At 42.3% G+C, this 20,516-nt stretch overlaps 1 protein-coding gene across 1 annotated transcript in view; it reads left to right on the top strand.

The window, feature by feature from the left end:
* LOC124797851 overlaps positions 1-20,012 on the top strand; it is a 192,035-nt gene extending 172,023 nt beyond the window's left edge. The window contains exon 4 of the mRNA XM_047260914.1: positions 16,474-20,012. Within this exon, the coding sequence (XP_047116870.1) occupies positions 16,474-16,628 (155 nt within the window). The 3' untranslated portion in view covers positions 16,629-20,012. The remainder of the gene's footprint in view (positions 1-16,473) is intronic.
* Positions 20,013-20,516: the final 504 nt, after the last annotated feature.

The raw sequence follows: 20,516 nt of genomic DNA on the forward strand, positions 1-20,516 counted from the left end.
TGTCTTGGAATATCATTTCATAGGAATAGTTACTTTCCCCACCCCACTGTTAATCATTACACATTACCACATGTGGTACGCAACAGTTGCAAAATATATTTAGAAATAGAAAACTAGCTTAGCCACTGCCTGCTTGCTGTCTGATGTTATGCTTTCGAGAAACCTGCAATAATATTCTCAAGACGCGAAATTAGTAGAAAATTTGATTACGGCCAGATAATTGCTTTACTTCAGTTGCGCATTTAGTATAATGACAAGCTGCATTCATATCAACTACAGCTCAGTTCAGATTAGCTCCATATAATGACATGGAGTTATTTATAAACTACTACACGCATTACTAAGGTTTTTGGCTTCCAAACGGAATGATGTACCGTAATATTAAGTGGTCATTTTAATTTAAATGTATAGGGCATATCTGTTACACAGATGAACTCAAAATTCCCTGTCATTTCATATAATCTTACTCTTTCGGAGCAGAAGGCCCATTCGTGTACTCTTGATGACTTCACGACACAAAGATTTACGTCTTGCATGGGCCTGTGAACACTGAAATTGGACTGTTTATGACTGGAAACATGTTGCCTGGTCGCACGAGTCTCGTTTCAAATTGTATCGAGTGGACGGACGTGTACGCGTATGGAGACAACCTCAAAAATCCATGAACCCTGCATGTCAACAGGAACTGTTCAAGCTGGAGGGGGCTCTGTAATGGTGTGGAGCGTGTGCAGTTGGAGTGATATGGGACCCCTGATACGTCTAGACACGACTCTGACAGGTGACACGTACGTAAGCATACTGTCTGATCACCTGCACCCATTCATGTCCATTGTGCATTACGACGTACTTAGGCAATTCCAGCAGGACAATGCGACACCACACAAGTCCAGAATTGTTAGTGGCTTCACGAAAACTCTTTTGAATTTAAATACTTCCGCTGGCCCCAAACTCCCCAAACATGAACATTATTGAGCATATCTCTGATGCCTTGCAACATGCTGTTCCACCATCTCGTACTCTTATGGATTTGTGGAGAGTCTTGTAGGATTCATGGTGTAAATTTCCTCGAGCTCTATTTCAGACATTAGTCGAGTCCATGCTACGTTGTCTTGTGGCACTTCTGCGTGCTCACGGGGGCCCTACACGATATAGGCAGGTGTACCAGTTTCTATGGCTCTTCAGTGTGTAAGACATAAGAGCATGTATGAGGAAAAGGCGATTAGCCTTCTGTGGACATGTGATCCGCATGAAATCCTACAGACTTAGGAACAGGATCTTCGCCACAACATGTAGAGGGAAAGTCTCCAAGAACAAATGGATCGCCATAGTGAAATCAGATTCGGAGCAACCTGGAATTCCTGAAGAAACCATACAGAATCGGTCCAGATCCTGGAAGATCACTGTACAATCGGTATTCTCAGTGTCCCTTACCAGCAAGAAACCACAGGAATCAGAAGACTAAAGTGGACTGAGGAGGGGACGCTTACTCACAGCCAAAAACGAAAGCTTTTTGGTCTAAGAAGGATTAGGAAACCCGCGAAAAGTCAGAACAAGTCCTGTGGTCCTACGTAGGCCCAAACGGGAATAAGAAGAAAATGGGAATCTTAATTTGTTAATATTGTTTTGAAACGCTTTTCTTGGGATGTGTAGGTGATGTTATATAATAAACTTGTCGTTGATGGCGTGTATAATGGTACATTTTTCTTGTATGTATTTCGGAAGTGCTTCATTAAGTGAATTCTTTCTACATTTATCAGTCTTTTAGTTTAACTGTAAGTATTTGTACGTTGCTTTTGAAATCTTGATGTGTCTGTAGAAATGTTACCAAATGCAGCACTGCTGTTGTACGTATCTCTTGTAAACAGTATGAAGCAGACTTTAAAGTCAGTACCGTCATTAGACTTTTTTATCTGCAGCGTAAATGTAACACTGCAAATAAAAAACAGTCTTATGGCGGTACTGACATTAAAGAAATATGTGTGTGGCCCCACATTATGAGAAGAATATTAAGTATGAAGCAGAGTTAGATTATATGAAACAAAAACGGGCTTAAGTACAGCTGTAGAGTAGATATGATCCAAAGTTTTAAATCAAAATATTCACGTGGTATTACCGCATCCTGTTTCCAAGTAAAATTCATCTTGCGGTTTCATGGGTAACTCAGAATCACCTGATGGAGCCCTGTATAAAATGAGTATAGCCAAGAGCTGCCCATGAATTTCTGCTTCTACACCACAAGCTTCAAAATGCAAATCACTGAATAATATGAGGGCGTTAACGTTTTCATTTTTGTATTCCTTCTTAATATAAGACACAAGTCTGGTTTCAACCTAATTTTTCAGAGTGGTTTGTGCCCCCTGAATAACTCTAAATTCCAATGTGAAGTTATTACTCAAAGTGGCCATACCAAAACGAAACAAAATTACACAATCACGCTTCGTATCTAGACACCGAATGGCGGCCAGACTGCTATTTTATCACATGTCGCAAGCGCTGCATCAGATTGCGTGTGATTACAAGCGACCTGCGATTTGCCCACACACGTGCTGAGTACGGGCAGGTGGTGCCACATGGCGACGGATTAACGTGACACATCGTTCCTGTGTACGGCATCCTTGCATGTGAATTATGCGTGGAACTGGATGATTCCAAAGTCGACTGAATATTTTTTTTTCACCATGAGAAATTCTCCATGTTACAAAATTGTTTGGTGCCTCAAGAATGAATGGGTATTGAAACTAAGCTGATGGAATGTTTGGGAAAGTTTCCACGTTATTAAACAGTCATACAATATCACTGGATGAATTTGTTGCTGACCGTGCGGCTGGTCCCGGCGAAGGTTCGAGTCCTCCCTCGGGCATGGGTGTGTGTGTTTGTCCTTAGGATAATTTAGGTTAAGTAGTGTGTAAGCTTAGGGACTGATGACCTTAGTAGTTAAGTCCCATAAGATTTCACACACATTTTTTGTTGCTGACCATCTGATCAAGATGACGGTGTGTGTACAGCGCCGACTATGACAAAAAGTATTTTGTAGCTAGTTTAAGGCTCTAAAGATCGCATGGATGTAAAAGACACAAAATTTGAAAATAAAATCTACATCACAGTTCCTTTCTGTTACATCAGAAATGAAGAACTTAGTGACCAGCATGTGAAGATGAGCATTCGAATGGTGAAATGAATACAACGAAGTATAATGTCGAACAATTTGTCGGAAATTTGAAGCTGAAAAAAATACTGTAAAAAAAGAGGATATTCTCCAGAAAGCAATACTCTGTGGTATACAGATATTGGAGCTTAAGAGCAAATTTTGGAGTGAAATCGAGTTACTGCATTGTAATAAAATTAGACGAGATTAAACATACAGGACAGGTTGAGTGGAAAAGGACTTTACAATTTTGGAATGATACTGAAATTTATTGAGATAACATACAGAATACGCAGTGTGTCATTTTGTAGCGAACAACCTTAAGTTTCACAAAAAAGCGTCAAGTGTCATTTTGGTTAGATGTGACTACCATTTGTGATGCGGCAAACATCCCACTGGTAATGAATTTGTTCCCACACTCGTTGCAGTAAATCGAGCGTAACTTTTTTCAGGTCTGCTAAATTGTTTGGCAGAGGAGGAATACGCAAACGGTATTTAATAAAATCCCAGAGAAAGAAATCAGGTGGTATCAAGTCTAGTAAGCCCTCAATGACCTGGGAAGCGATTATCGAGGAAATCTCGAACTTCCTTGAGGAAATGAGGCGATGCATCATTTTGCTGGCAGTAAACCGTTTCCTCTTGAATGTTCAAATGTGTGTGAATTCCTAAGGGACCAAACTGCTGAGAACACCGGTCCCTAGACTTACACAGTACTTAAACTATCTTTAACTTATGCTAAGAACAAAAGACACACACACACATGCCCGAGGGAGGACTCGAACTTCCGGCGGGAAGGGCCGCGCAATCCGTGACATGGCGCCTCTAACCGCGCAGCCACTCCGCGCGGCCATTTCATCTCGCTAATCTTCAGCGCTCTGTGGAACTAAAAAGTTTTCGGGCATATCCAGATACATAATATCAGTGACAGTTTTCTCCATGAAGATCAAAGAGCCGTACACTCTGTTTGCTAAGGGTACAAAACACATTAACTATGGAGCTGTCGCGAATATTTTCCAGGATTGCATGTGGATTTTCGCTGCCCCGTATTCTGCAGTTGTGGGTGTTCATCATGCTTCTGATATTAACGAGGGGAGGCCGCCAATTGTGAAATTCAGATTCGATTCATACTGCGCATAATAAAAGCTCATGGCCAGAGGTGTAATGTGGCAAAGCACCAAGATGCACTTCTCAGCCGTTGTCGAGAAAATCGACAGTTAAAAAGAAACCGTTGCGATGAAATACTCTCTACGATTTACAATTTCCTACAGCGTCGTGGCGCAGCGGTAGCTCGGGTTCGTAATCCGAAGGTCGCTGGATCGAATCTCGCGCCATGCAACCTTTTTTTTTAGTATTTGTTTTTTGTAATATATATATATATATATTAATTACAAAAATATAATATATATATATTAATTACATATATATATATATTAATTACAAAAAACAAATACTAAAAAAAAGGTTGCATGGCGCGAGATTCGATCCAGCGACCTTCCGATTACGAACCCGAGCTACCGCTGCGCCACGACGCTGTAGGAAATTGTAAATCGTAGAGAGTATTTCATCGCAACGGTTTCTTTTAACTGTCGATTTTCTCGACAACGGCTGAGAAGTGCATCTTGGTGCTTTGCCACATTACACCTCTGGCCATGAGCTTTTATTATGCGCAGTATGAATCGAATCTGAATTTCACAATTGGCGGCCTCCCCTTGTAAGTGTTGACTCATCGCTGGATATTATTGTGCCTCGTCGTCCTATATCCGAGCAACATTTCCGCACAGACTTGCCCACTAGCAGTCTTATCTGCATCACTAATGTCATGTGGCGTTGTGAATCTGCATGGTTTCAAGTGTAAACGTCCATGCAGTACTCGCCAGACAGTCCTTTGTGGAATGCCTGTCTCGCGAGACGCGCGTCGCGTTGATCTTGTGGACTACAGGCAAATCTCTCCCGAACCTGTTCGACATAATTCTCAACAAAGTTCTTGTGCCAAGAGTAAATTGTAGGCGTCCTTGGACGTTCTTTAGCGTATGCGGTGCAAAATTTACGCCGAACAATTTTTGCAGAGTTCGTTTCATGAAACGAAAACACAACAGCGAGCACGCTCCGCACCAGTGAAATTAACAATTTTAACTGTGGACTACTCTGGCGCTCCTGGTGGCGGAATGGCGTGCTGAAGCGTTACGGGAATCAAACTGGAGGTTGTTTTCTACGAAATGACACATCCACTGATTCTGCAAGTTATCTCAACAAATTTCTTTATCACCCCAAAGTTGTAAATTGAATCACTCTGTATAGTTTTTCCTTTGCATGCACCGTTTGACACGAAATTCCTTTTATACGAAAAAATATTTCGCCATGTTGTATTTTGTTAAACTTTTTGACTGTATTGTAACCAGTAATTTAAAATGTTGTCCATAACTTAGATGTTTATGCTAACCAACTGTTAGACAGGTAAAACAACAATGTACTTGTGGCGTGCACATGGTTTTTTTTAATGCTAGGCAGTAGTGCGAGGCGTCCTGATGAACACTCGCCAGTCGATATGCAGGCTGGGAAATCAGGACGCGCTCAGTGTAAAGACACTTCAGCTATCAAGATATTAGCAGTAAATTTTCAGAGTATTCGGAATAAAGTTCCTGAATTTACTGCCCTCCAGGAAGCGTGTTGCGCGCAAATTATTCTCGCGACTGAGACCTGGCTGAACCGTGAGATAGGAAGTTCTGAAACATTTAGTGAGGGTTGGAACGTGCATCGGAAAGACAGATTGGACACCGTAGGAGGTGGTGTCTTCATTGCAGTTGACAAAAATATTGTGTCTACTGAGGTCGAAGTAGAGTGTGATTGTGAAGTCATCTGGACACATTTAACAGGGCTAGGAGAAATAAAGTTAATTGTTGGGTGTTATTACCGGCCACCAGGTTCCACCGTAACAGTTCTAGAATCATTCAAAGGGAGTCTACACTCTGTATCGCAGAAGTACCCGGATCATGCTATATTAGTCGGAGGTGACTTCAACCTACCTACTATTGACTGGGATGTCTATGGATTCATTACAGGTGGTACAGACAAGCCGTCGTGTGAATTACTTTTGAACTCATTATCCGAAAACTGTCTTTAGCAGCTAAATCGACAGCCAACCCGTAATGGAAATATTTTAGATCTGGTAGCCACGAACAGACCAGACCTCATCGACGGTGTCTGTGTTGAGACAGGGATTAGTGATCATGATGTTGTCATTACGACTATGGTTACGAAAGTTAAAAAGTCGGTCAAGGAGGCTAGAAGAGTATTCTTACTAGAAAGAGCAGATAAGCAGTTCTTATCATCCCGCTTAGTAAATGAATCGACTTCATTTACTTCCGGTACGATGGACGTGGAAGAATTATGGGCAAATTTTAAACACATTGTAAATCACGCATTGGAGAAGTATGTGCCGAAAAAGTGGGTTACGGACGGAAAAGATCCACCGTGGCTTATTAGCGCAATTTGGAGAATGCTCAGGAAACAAAGACAGTTGCACTCGCGATATAAGAAAGATTGGGAGAATGAGGATAGGCAAAAGTTAGTAGAGATTCGTGCTGCTGTAAAAAGAGTGATGCGCGAAGCATACAACCACTACCACCGCATACCTTAGCAAAACATATTGCTGAAAACCCAAGGAAATTCTGGTCTTACGTAAAATCCGTAAGCGGGTCGAAGGCTTCCATCCAGTCACTCACTGATCAGTATGGCCTGGCAACGGAAGACAACAAAACGAAAGCTGAAATTTTAAATTTAGCATTTGAGAAATCTTTCACGCGGGAGGATCGTACGAACATACCGCCGTTTGAGTCTCGTACAGATTCCCGTATGGAGGACATAGTGATAGACATCGCTGGGGTTGTGAAGCAGCTGCATGGGTTAAAAATAAATAAATCGCCATGTCCTGATGGGATTCCAATTCGGTTTTCCATAGAGTACTCTACTGCATTGCTCCTTACTTAGCTCGCATTTATCGCGAATCTCTTGCCCAACGTAAAGTCCCGAGCGACTGGAAACAAGCGCAGGTGACGCCTGTATATAAGAAGGTTAGAAGGACGGATCCTCAAAATTACAGACCAACATCCTTAACATCGGTTTGTTGCAGGATTCTCGAACATATTCTCAGTTCGAATATAATGAATTTCCTTGAGACAGAGAAGTTCCTGTCTATGCATCAGCACGGCTTTAGAAAGCATCGCTCCTGCGAAACTCAAATCGCCTTTTTTTTCACATGATATCTTGCGAACCATGGATGAAGGGTATCAGACGGATGCCATATTTCTTGACTTCCGGAAAGCGTTTGCCTCGGTGCCCCACTGCAGACTCCTAACTAAGGTACGCGCGTACGGGATTGGTTCCCAAATATGTGAGTGGCTCGAAGACTTCTTAAGTAATAGAACCCAGTACGTTGTCCTCGATGGTGGGTTTTCATCGGAGGTGAGGGTATCATCTGGAGTGCCCCAGGGAATGGTGTAAAGAATGGCAGCTAACTCTAAATATAGATAAATGTAAATTAATGCAGATGAATAGGAAAAAGAATCCTTAATGTTTGAATACTCCATTATTAGTCTAGCGCTTGACACAGTCACGGCGATTAAATATTTGGGCGTAACACTGCAGAGCGATATGAAGTGGGACAAGCTTGTAATGGCAGTTGTGGGGAAGGCGGATAGTCGTCTTCGGTTCATTGGTAGAATTTTGGGAAGATGTGGTTCATCTGTGGTTCATCTGTAATGAAGACTGCTTATAAAAGACTAATACGACCTATTCTTGAGTACTGCTCGAGGACATAGAAGCAATTCAGAGGCTGGCTGCTAGATTTGTTACTGGTAGGTTTGATCATGACGCGAGTGTTACGGAAATGCTTCAGGAACTCGGGTGGGAGTCTCTAGAGGAAAGAAGGCGTTCTTTTCGTGAATCGCTTCTGAGGAAATTTAGAGAACCAGCACTTGAGGCTGACTCCAGTACAATTCTACTGCCGCCAACTTATATTTCGCGGAAAGACCACAAAGATAAGAGAGATTAGGGCTCGTACAGAGGCATATAGGCCGTTCTGTTTGGGAGTGGAACAGGGAGAGATGATGCTAGTTGTGATACGGGGTACCCTCCGCCACGCACCGTATGGTGGATTGCGGAGTATGTATGTAGATGTATTAGTATGTGTCATAGAAATTATTGGTTGAAAATTTTTTGTCGTATGGTGCGCAGTGAAAACCCTTAGAAAACACCAAGGATGTTGTGGTCCACATCACCTCGTAATACATAAAGGACAGTAAAGGGAAACTGGAGATACTCATACCGCAGCTGATGTAGTAACAAATATTAAAAGTCTGCATAGAACGGAGAATGGGAAATTAATGAACATTTTAGATGAAGAAGATGATGATGGCATTAAAAACGCTAAATATCCTAGTAAGGCGTTTTGAAACTTGAAGTACCTGCTCTGCAATACACAGTCGTTGTATATCTTTGATACTCCAGCTTATCAGAGAACGGGAGGTAAACTCGTGAGCCGCGGCGTACATCACATCAGAAACTGAGACTCTTATCATTCTGGATCCAAAACTGCCATTAGTACCAGTACCTAGTTTCCTTGCCTGCTGCGTTCAAATTAGATTTACACCACTGCAGTAGAAGCTGCATGCTTGTAAGTAGCATTTTGAGGAGTGAAACCTAGATCTTACCTGAACGAAGAAAACGCTAAATAAAGGCATTTGCGACACACCGTGGTAGCAACAGATTCTAGCGCCTTGGGCAGTTAGATGCGTATAGTAGTTTCAATTTCATTTGAGATTTAATGGTTCCCATTGTTCGAGAATCAGCTGCTAGCATAAGTCCATTATCGACAGCAGCCAAGGGCACCTACAGCTATGGAGAAGGTAGGGCCACGTCCCCCTCCCCCTAGCTCTCTGGAAGAGGAAAAATATGGTGTATTCAGGTGTTTTTCTTTCAAGAAAACGATTCAAAAATCAGTATTACACAGGTTTTTGTGAAACATTTTTGTGGCTACTTACAAATCGTCATTCGTCTTTCAAAATATTGAAAATATACCAGGTCTCCAGGTCGAGAGGCCCCCTTCCCCCCCCCCCCTCCCCCCACAAAAAAAGTTGTATGAGCGCCCTTGGCAGCAGCCATTTTTGATTGAAGCAATTACAAATCGATCATTTCTTTTTTAAAATGGTTCAAATGGCTCTAAGCACTATGGGACTTAACATCTGTGGTCATCAGTCCCCTAGACTTAGAACTACTTCAATCTAACTAACCTAAGGACATCTCACCCATCCATACCCGAGGGAGGATTCGAACCTGCGACCGTAGTAGCAGCGCGGTTCCGGACTGAAGCGCCTAGAACCGCTCGGTCACAGCGGCCGGTTTTTCTTTTTTGATGTAGCATAATGAACGACAGTGAATGAAAAAGAATGAAAGGACGGAAAGCGTAGTCACGTTAGTTAGGATGTCTTCCGTTTTTTCCTTCCCGGGTGTCCTTTAAGAAGTCCAAAGAGATCCCTATTCTAACTTGGCCAAAGGGAAGGAGTCTGAATACAAGTACAAGGCTATCACTGAAATTAAGGTAATTTATTTTTATGTCGTGTTTCCCATTGTAACTTACGTCACACACTGAAGAGTAAAAGTCTTGGTTATCATTGAAATGTTTGTTCGCATTGTATGTGTTCCTTTGATTTCGATACTTTCATACTGTATTTGTTTGGTAGATAACTTTTTTTGTCCTGTGGACTCGTGGGTAGGAGATCGTAAAGGATATAGAAGCTGCCACGAAAACAAAAATCCATAATACATACACGATCTGGACAAAAGTTATCAGGACACGCCTATGTAATGCGGAATCGACCAATAGATGTTAACGAGAGGCGGAGAGTATTGTGTTGACAGTGACAAGCAGTAACAGCATAACGGGTCGGACGGGAGAGCTAAGTGATTTCGAACCAACTGAGTAACAAATGCATCAGGGACATTTCAGCTCATCTAAAGCGGCTCAAGTCGACTGTTGGTGATGTGACTGTGAAGTGGAAACGCGAAGCAACAACACAGATAAACAAAGACCAGTCAGACCCCAAGTACTGATGGACAGGCACTGCCGAGCATTGCGGGAGATGATTGTAAAAAGTCTCATTAAATCAGCGGAACGAATCACTCGTGAGACGCAAAGTACCACCGGCAGTCCAGCTACACTCGTACAATGACCGTGCGTAGGGCGCCACAAATAACTAGGTAGAATGGTCGAGAAGGTCCCCATTCGCCGCACACTTCGAAGTCAGTGCTAAGCCGGACTTGGGGTGGTATAAACAACGTTACCACTGGACACTGGATGAGTGGAAATGAGTGATTTGGAATGATGAGTCACCTACACTCTGTGCCTGTAGGATGGATGGGTTTGGGCTTGTCGAATGCCTGGAGAACTTTTGCATGCCATCATGTGTAGTGCCAATAGTGAAGGGCAGAAGAGGTGATGCTATATGTTTTTCGTGGTTAGGGTGTGGTCTCCTTATTGCGCTTAAGAAAACGATAAGTGCGGAAGGATATGAGAACAGCTTTATTTTACAACATTGTGTACAGCAGAGGAACAGCTCGGAGACGATGATTGTTTGTATGCACGCTGTCATAAAGCAGCACTGCGAGGCAGTGATTTGTGGAGAACAACTTTCTTGAAATGGGCTGGTCTGCCCGGAGCCCCCAACCCGAAGGTGATGGCAAGACTCAGAGAGTCGACTTCGCATCAGACGCCAGCAGGCAACATCACTGCCTTCTGTGTTTTCGGCTGTTGAAGCAGAATGGACTGCTATTCCTCCACAGAAATTCAGACACCTCATCGAAAGTGTTTCCAGCAGAGTTAAAATTTTCATAAAGGCAAATGATGGACACGGAACATATTAATGTCTACTAAACGGGTTTCAGATGCTTTTGACCATATAGCGTTTCTCTTCGTCAAGAAAAGGCGGACTGAAAGGGTGGAAGCAAGACTGCTGGGAAGGAAAATGATTTAAATATACAGACTGTCCATAATTAAGGTTCCAGTGTGAAAACGCTGTAGAAACAAAACCACTGCTCAGAATGACATCAAATTTGAACAGCATATTATTGAAGCACTGGGAAAAATCATGGAAGAAAATAAGAAATTAACGAATATTTTAAAAATAGGTGGCACTGTAATCGTCTTAACGTAAATGGGGTCTTTTACAAATGACAGATGAATCGCAATACGACGGCTGTGATCTGAGTTGCACATTACACCACCCGTACTGCAGAATGTGCATGACTCCACAAATTCTGCAGCGAACAGTTACGGCACTGTTAGTTAGGTAAACCCATCCAGCGCGGCAAGGTTGTGCCACATCTGACGGGAAAAATCGGTTTTTAGTTGTGCTGGGGCAAAAACCGCATAAAAAGCAAAATTGCATAGGCTTTTAATTGTCGTGGGACTGACGCAAGACACATTCAATAGCTGTCCACCTTTTTCTGCCATAAGTTGAAATCGAGAAACAGCATGTTCCACAACAGATCGGATGGCTTCAGGGGTCACGTTCAGAATGTGTTGCACAATGCGTGCCTTCAATTCAGCTACTTTTATAATTTGAGCACTGAACATAACATCTTTCAGATAACCCCACAGTCACAAGTCATACAGACTAAGATCAAATGATCCGGACGGTCACACAGTAGAGAAATGACAGCTGATGGTTGATAATTCGTCTGGAACCGCGCGACCTCTACGGTCGCAGGTTCGAATCCTGCCTCGGGCATGGATGTGTGAGATGTCCTTAGGTTAGTTAGGTTTAAGTAGTTCTAAGCTCTAGGGGACTGATGACCTCGGAAGTTGTCCCATAGTGCTCAGAGCCATTTGCACCATTTGTTGATAATTCAAGCATTTCTGAAATGCCCGTGCAGCAGTCGTTTCACTGGCTGTGCAATGTGCGCAGGAGCGTCAGCTTGTACATGAATGATGCTACCCACACATCCACGCTGTTGAAGGGTTAGAATGATTTTGGGGCACAGAAGACTCTCATAGCGTTTACCAATGATGGTACAGGTAATGGGACACGCAGGATGCCTCTCCTCGAAAAAAATACGGACCTACGGTAAACAATGCCGTCAGCCCGCGCCACACAGTCATCTTTGCGGAATGAAATGCTACTAGTTGATGTGCATGCTGTTTATCTGTTGCCCATATTCTGCAGTTCTGCGTATTAACTTGTCTTTGGAGATGACAATGGACTTCGTCTGTCTACAGAATGTTCCATGGCCATTCATTGTCCACTTTGTCTTTCTAGCAGGTCAGTAGGAAGCAACTCCTGAACATGGATGATTTTGTATGAATACCAATGCAGGATGTTTTGTAGGTTTTTATGCCCTGTGCTCGCAGGCATTTCCGATGTTCCGGCAGTTTCCTGTGGATGTTTGCACACCACCGCTCGACATGTCCCGCAGTGCTGTGGCCACATCTTCGACAGACGCCAGAACAACTGCTCCTCTCCCTGTTAGACTGTACTTCAGGACCTCTTTTCGAATTTTGTAATCACTTACTCCAGACTCTTAGCGCTCACGGGCACAAGCCTTTTTCGTACCCTTCAGTATCCAGAACTTCAGCAGGCATTCTGGGGCATAGTCACAGTTCTTGTAAAGAAGGTTTACCAGCAGCACGCGATCCTTCTCGGAGACACTTATGTGAGGCGTCTCAGAAGCAAACTGAGGAACAGCAGTGTGCCATTAGTCTGTTGGCGCGCGTATTACGACGCTTACAGCGCCATCTGTTGGTCAAATTTTCGTTAATTTTTTTTTGTTCCATGACGTTTCCCCCTGTGTCAAAACGGGATGTTCAAGTTTGACATCATTCTGAGCAGCGATTCTCTTCCTCCTTATCATAGCCACCCTATCAAACTTGGGTATCGCTAGGGTAGCTAATATTTTGTACGGTCATCTTATTTTAGACGTCTGCTTGACGAAAACCTCTTAAAAGTTATGAATTACACGCTCAATACATTTTCTTATATCCATAATTAAAACGGACGACTTGGGACGTCAGCTGGTATAATACAGGGGTGTTACAAAAAGGTACGGCCAAACTTTCAGGAAACATTCCTCACACACAAAGAAAGAAAATATGTTATGTGGACATGTGTCCGGAAACGCTTACTTTCCATGTTACAGCTCATTTTATTGCTTCTCTTCAAATCACATTAAGGGGCTCCGGAAAGGCTCAAAATCATGAAAAGTTCAATTTTTACTTTTTTGCGTTTTCTGAGTCTGCAGAATATTACCTTTTAATAGATATATAATTTATTCAATTCCGAAGACTACAACTATTTTTAAATTTTTTTTGAAATGTGTTCTACATGGGCGTGACCCACTGTGGCGCTGTTAAACTGCTGTCAAATGATGTTATTATTAACGTCCGCGTTCATCAGGTACATTTTAGTGATGTGAGATAAAGTATGTGTTGTGGCTAACCTGTGGTGGTTCAATATATATCGCTGGTGTGATTTTCGATTGTTTCATGTTTATTTACTCTGTCGTTATCTCGAAAATATTCGTAATTAATTCTGTTTCTTGAGTCTCCGTTTTGTTGAAGTATAATAATGAGTAAAAGTAAAGTTATTAGAAATCCTCTGAAGGCTTTTAAGAAAAGGAGAAATGTTGGAAAGCCAAAGGTATGTGTTATTACTGTAAACAATAAAGACGATAACCAAGTGAGTGAACCTAACCTCTCAAGTACACCTGCCCATAGCAGTCAAAGTGGGAAAGAAAATACTTCACAGAAGAAGCTTGGTTCAATGAGTGAAAACTATGAATGTTTTATGGGCGAATCGGACGTGAATGAAATATTTGATATGTCGGTTCTCAAAGGAATTTTTTCAAACTGTGTAAGATGTATTCATTGTAGTGAAGTTAGTCTGGAACTCTCCATAATAAAGCACGTAGGACTTGCTAGTGAAATACAACTGAAATGTGATAAGTGTTCATACATGACCACCTTTTGGAACAGTGTTGCAGTAACTGCAACTGAAGAAAATGGTAGCAAAACCTACGAACACAACAACGAGCAATGCTTGCTTTAGACAAGGAACGCCTTCGGGCTGCAGACAGGGCTGTAAAGAGTCTAGAAATACAAGCAAGAGTAAACAGGAGGAGGAACAAGAGGAAGCTGGAGGAGGAGTTTGCAGAGGATGAAGATAATCCATCCTATGGACCTGGAATGCACTAAAAAGTTAATCCAATCTTTGTCGCTCGATTCCCAAAACTTTTATTTTCTCATACTAATTACATGTTTTCTAAGGATCTTCCAAACATATTTGTTTCAAACTTTCAGTAAATGTTACACAGTACCTTCTGCATAATTTAACACAGCCTTTTTCCAAAAAACTGTATATTTTTGAATATATAAATAAAAAATTGCAAAAAAATGTTGTGAATTTTCATTACAATTGAAAAAAAATCATCTTTAATAACTGAACTAAAATTTTGTAAAATCCCTTTGTTAAGTTGTAGCCCATATTCCAATAAATAATCTGTAAAAAGTTCAACTGCCTACCTCAAATACTTTGTGAGGAAAGATGTAATTTATAAGCGTTATTTTAACATTGCAAGTATAGAGCGTTCCGGAGCCCCTTAATCATGGAATGGAAACACACAGCAACAGAACGTACCAGCGTGACTTCAAACACTTTGTTACAGGAAATGTTCAAAATGTCCTCCGTTAGCGAGGATACATGCATCCACCCTCCGTCGCATTGAAGCCCTGATGCGCTGATGCAGCCCTGGAGAATGGCGTATTGTATCACAGCCGTCCACAATACGAGCACGAAGAGTCTCTACATTTGGTACAGGGGTTGGGTAGACAAGGGCTTTCAAATGCCCCCATAAATGAAAGTCAAGAGAGCGTCAGGTCAGGAGAGCGTGGAGGCCATGGAATTGGTCCGCCTCTACCAATCCGTCGGTCACCGAATCTGTTGTTGAGAAGCGTACGAACACTTCGACTGAAATGTGCAGGAGCTCCATCGTGCATGAACCACATGTTGTGTCGTACTTGTAAAGGCACATGTTCTAGCAGCACAGGTAGAGTATCCCGTATGAGATCGTGATAACGTGCTCCATTGAGCGTAGGTGGAAGAACATGGGGCCCAATCAAGAAATCACCAACAATGCCTGCCCAAACGTTCACAGAAAATCTGTGTTGATGACGTGATTGCACAATTGCGTGCGGATTCTCGTCAGCCCACACATGTTGATTGTGAAAATTTGCAATTTGATCACGTTGGAATGAAGCCTCATCCGTAAAGAGAACATTTGCACTGAAATGTGGATTGACAAATTGTCGGATGAACCATTCGCAGAAGTGTACCCGTGGAGGTGAATCAGCTGCTGATAGTGCCTGCACACGCTGTACACGGTACGGAAACAACTGGTTCTCCCGTAGCACTCTCCATACAATGACTTGGTCAACGTTACCTTGTACAGCAGCAACTTCTCTGACGCTGACATTAGGGTTATCGTCAACTGCACGAAGAATTGCCTCGTCCATTGCAGGTGTCCTCGTCGTTCTAGGACCTAGGTCTTCCCCAGTCGCGAGTCATAGGCTGGAATGTTCTGTGCTCCGTAAGACGCCTATCAATTGCTTCGAACGTCTTCCTGTCGGGACACCTTCGTTCTGGAAATCTGTCTCGATACAAACGTACCGCGCCACGGCTATTGCCCCGTGCTAATCCATACATCTAATGGGCATCTGCCAAGTCCGCATTTGTAAACATTGCACTGACTGCAAAACCACGTTCGTGATGAACACTAACCTGTTGATGCTACGTACTGATGTGCTTGATGCTAGTACTGTAGAGCAATGAGTCGCATGTCAACACAAGCACCGAAGTCAACATTACCTTCCTTCAATTGGGCCAACTGGCGGTGAATGGAGGAAGTACAGTACATACTGACGAAACTAAAATGAGCTCTAACATGGAAATTAAGCGTTTCCGGACACATGTCCACATAATATTTTTTCTTTATTCGTGTGTGAGGAATGTTTCCTGAAAGGTTGGTCGTACCTTTTTGTAACACCCTGTATATGTTAAAAAATGACGTAATTCCTCCAGCTGTATTAAGGTGTTGGTTTTATTGGCAACTAGTTTCGATGTTGTTACATCGTCATCTTCAGGCGCATACTTGTTGACAGTAATCGTATGTGTCTAACAGTAGTAATCAGTGGTGAGATGCGGAAGGCAGGTAGTTTCTCTGGAACATTTGTGTACTGCTTAGGGAGGAGAGACTGTACAGTGGTTGTTTTGTTGTTGTTGCAGACGCGGACCGGTGCTCGCCGGCGGCGAACGCGTGCTCGGTGCACGAGTGCCCGCCGGGCCGCGAGTGCTACCTGCAGCAGGTGCAGTGCGCCACCGCCGACTGCCCGCCCATCCCGGCCTGCCGGGACCCCGACTACGACTACGACGACGAGTAGGCTCTCCACCGTGGAGCCACTCCACGGCGTCTGTCTCAGGGAACCCGCACCACCCAACAGCCTCACTCACCCGCTTCACTTCTGCTTAACGAGACACCCGCTCGGTGGTTCAGTGTCTGGCACTCCACGAAAAATCATTGATAATTTGCGAGCCTACACTCAGGTGTCAGAATTGAACTGAACCAGAAAATAATTCGTACACCTTAAGATAGGCAACCCATCTACATCATGTGCTCCACGTGCAAATGGCGTAAGCTGGGTTGCCTATCGTAAGGGGCATGAAATATTTTGTAAGCCATTTCACTTCTGCTCACCCTGTGTAAAACACCTTCATAGGACTTGTTACCATCTCTGAAGTTGTCTCCGCCGTATTTTCCAGGTGTGAAGTTCGTCTGTCCGAAACAGTGTCGATCTCTTCTTAAATACACACTAGTAATAAAAATACGATACTGACTTAGAGGGATCATAGGGGGCATCTTGAGCATAGGAAGCCATGTCTGGAAAACGTATCCAACAGAGGTAGAGAACGTCCACAGGGATTAACCCTCGGACAGAAGAGATGAGATTTTTCGCTACCAGATTCTAAGCAGAGTTATGATAGGCGTGAACGCCTTCGGCGCCGTGTAAGGTCTTCAGTGCTTTCAGATGTTTGCTGTCGAAGCGACTATTGGCAGGGTTTGTCCCCTGTAATTTCGACGCTCTGTAGATCACTGGAAGGACTTTTCCGGACATATCTCCCTAAACTCATTTTTCCAAAGTTGTAGTGAGTTTATCCGCATTTCGGCATCGAAATGAGTGAATGGTAACACTTAAAAGTTTGTGTCGGACTGGCACTCCACTCCGGACCTCCCGCCTCAGCCATCTGAGCATGCTTCCCATTCAACCCAAATTCCCAGCCTGTTACAACCTACTGACTTAGCGCCGCATACCAATGGACCACTTACTCGTAGTTCTTGTGTCCGGGAAGAGCTCGGGCATGGCACCGAAGAAAGGATCATTGGTCTTAGACACCCCGATCCCTTACGGGAATCAGGAACTGTGAGTTAGGGCTTTATGGGTAGCAGTGTAACAGGCTTGGAACTTGGGCTGTATGGGAAGTGTGCTCGAATAGTCGATGCGGTTGAGGCGGCCGCTCGCGTTCAGCGGCAGATTCGGGTTAGAGTCCCGGTCTGAAACTAATGTTCACCTACTACTACTGATTCATTTCAATGCGCAAATGCGGCTAACGTCATTAAACCATTGCAGCAATCTATTGTATGGCTGCTGGATCAAATAAGATGTCTGTTCTTCCACATCTCACTTTTGGTCCTAAAGAGAGTTTCTACAACCTCTGAAAGTTTGTCGGTATCCTTTTATTTCACTCTGAGTATTTCTTGTAAATTTACTTGTTTTATCTACTGGAAAATCATACTTTAGTGTACTTATTTCAATAACAAGTGTGGTTTTTCAGACATTCAGTGCTTCTCAGTACGAATATCTCACTCTGCAGAGGAATGTGCAGTATTCTGAAACGTTGTGGCATATTAAAACAAGGAACCTTGTCCACCGCGGGCATTGCTGTTACCGACTGAGCTATCCGGGTACAGCTCACGACTCGCTCTCACAGCTTCGTCGTGGTACTCGGAGAATGGCAGTTAAAGCTGTGAGGGCAACTTGTAGTACCTGTACTGCTCAGTCGGTAAGGGGTTCCAGATTCGAGAATCAGTACAGCACACAATTTTAATCCATCAGGACGTTTCATTCGAAACTTTATGTTCGTCCAACGTTTTGAATTATCTAGAGTTGAGTACAATACTGCAGAAGGTGCGATAGAAATGTAAAACAAGTGTCCTGTTGAAACTAATTCAACAATAAAAATAAGTCATGACAGTAACTGCATATGAAGTAAGTCTTGTAGCTTGGAAATAGCATATACGGCTTTTTACATCGTGCAAATTTCATATAATGTAGAATGAAATAAATTATTTTCCGGTCACATTCAGAGAGACAAATTCTGACAAACACAGTAACTGTGTTTTAATGGTTAACAAAGAAAAGAACTGATGACATTAACTTTAAAAAGTGTACTTTTGATGAGTCTGGACGTACACACAGTATGACTCTAAATATGAGTCTACAATTTCTAATAGTAATAGCGTAAGCACGAAACTAAAAGCTAAATACGAACACGAAAAAACTCAAAATGTTAACAAAATTTTAAAAAAGTACGAATTTACAATATAATAGGCGCTTACCGCCTACACCATTGTTCATTATTCCTGTGGAAGATATCCTACAGGATGGCGGGATTAATCTTCCCGTTGCAGCTGTGAACAGTGAAACGAAAACTTATTTAATAATTGAGAATTTAACAAATTATTACATCTATCATCATCAAAGCAATTCGAGACTGCATGGAGGACGTTCGACGTCGAGAATACATATACATTTACAATTAAGTGGCTGAGGGTAGTGATACACAATTATATGTCTTTAAAACATCCGTATCTGGCAAAAATTTGCAGGGTGTGACGTAGTCTTACGCACATATAATTTATGGCGTCATATTTAAAGTACATAAATATCGAAAAGCATGGACAAGATTTTGGTAGGAATTAAGAAATGATAGGTTCGCACACAACGCATAAAACGGACCCATTAGAACGCAGCGAACCTTTTTCACATCAGTCGCCCGTATGACAGTAGAAACGAGACAGAATACGTAAAAAATAAACAATAATTTTTCGGTTATTGCTTTGGATATTTTTTAAATGTCAGAATGTTATTCTTTCCTGCGAACATAACAAAAATGACGGGGAGGAATAATTTTTAGGTATTGTCCTTTGTCGCATCATACGCACTCAGTAAAATTTTTAGGGGGATGGGATGATAGCTTCTGATTTTTGATGATTGTTGAACGTTGTCGATTTGCAACTGATGTAAATCAACACTTCATTCCAAAATTACTGTCCACCTTCTGAAAACTGTAAGTAGCAGGTTCACGAAAATCTGTAGTAACATTCAAAGATATTTTTTCGTACTTACGCATTTACAAAGGCATAAGCCTATAAAAAGCTAAATAACTACACTTTGTAAGGAGTGCCACCTCGAGTTCCTTGCAGACTCACTATTTTCAAGCCATGGTGATGTCTACAGAGATACCAAGAGTGTAAATACTTGACTTACAGAATCTTTACTTATGTAGCAGCAGACATTTCTAAACGGAACCGTTGTAATACGAATATTAGTTTTATTGTTTATAGTTACCTCAGCAGACGTTATAAATAATCTATAATTTGTAGCTTAGAACAAGCCAATTATGGAAAAATACTTATTATGTGTAGAGTAGCGATTTATGAAATGCTTATTTATAATTGTGAAAATAAATATGACTACTTAACCCGTGTTCTTTTTCTTTTGTGACCGATAACTAAGCAACAAGAAGTGGAAGCTTTTCATCACTTTGACGCATATGTGCTTGCTTTTTGCAGACAATCTTTACACATTCAACCTCTCATGTAGTGACTTTTTCGTGAGACACTTTTGAATCCCCCAGAATGCAACCACTCCTTCACCTGTATTTTCTTTGGATGGATCGGATAAAAGGGCATTGTAATTTTTGAACTAGTTCATGACATCGAGCAAAAAAAAGGAGGGGATGACAGTGGACCTACGAACGAACGTGTGTCAAATAACGTACAGTACATTATTTAGCGTGCTGAGGCAAGTATTTTCTTTTGTTTGAGACAGTCTGAATGTGTTTAAAATGTCGTATTAACAAATTAGGACGAGCCTCCCTGACACCCTGTTGTGGCACTAGAATCTTCAACCATCTGGAGAATTGAGAATAATGGTTGGTGTCTACGCAGCCTTAGGACTGTTAAGTGATAAGGAATTACTCTCCTTTAC

Source organism: Schistocerca piceifrons, chromosome 5 (assembly GCF_021461385.2).
Source record: "Schistocerca piceifrons isolate TAMUIC-IGC-003096 chromosome 5, iqSchPice1.1, whole genome shotgun sequence".
Classification (NCBI taxonomy): domain Eukaryota; kingdom Metazoa; phylum Arthropoda; class Insecta; order Orthoptera; family Acrididae; genus Schistocerca; species Schistocerca piceifrons.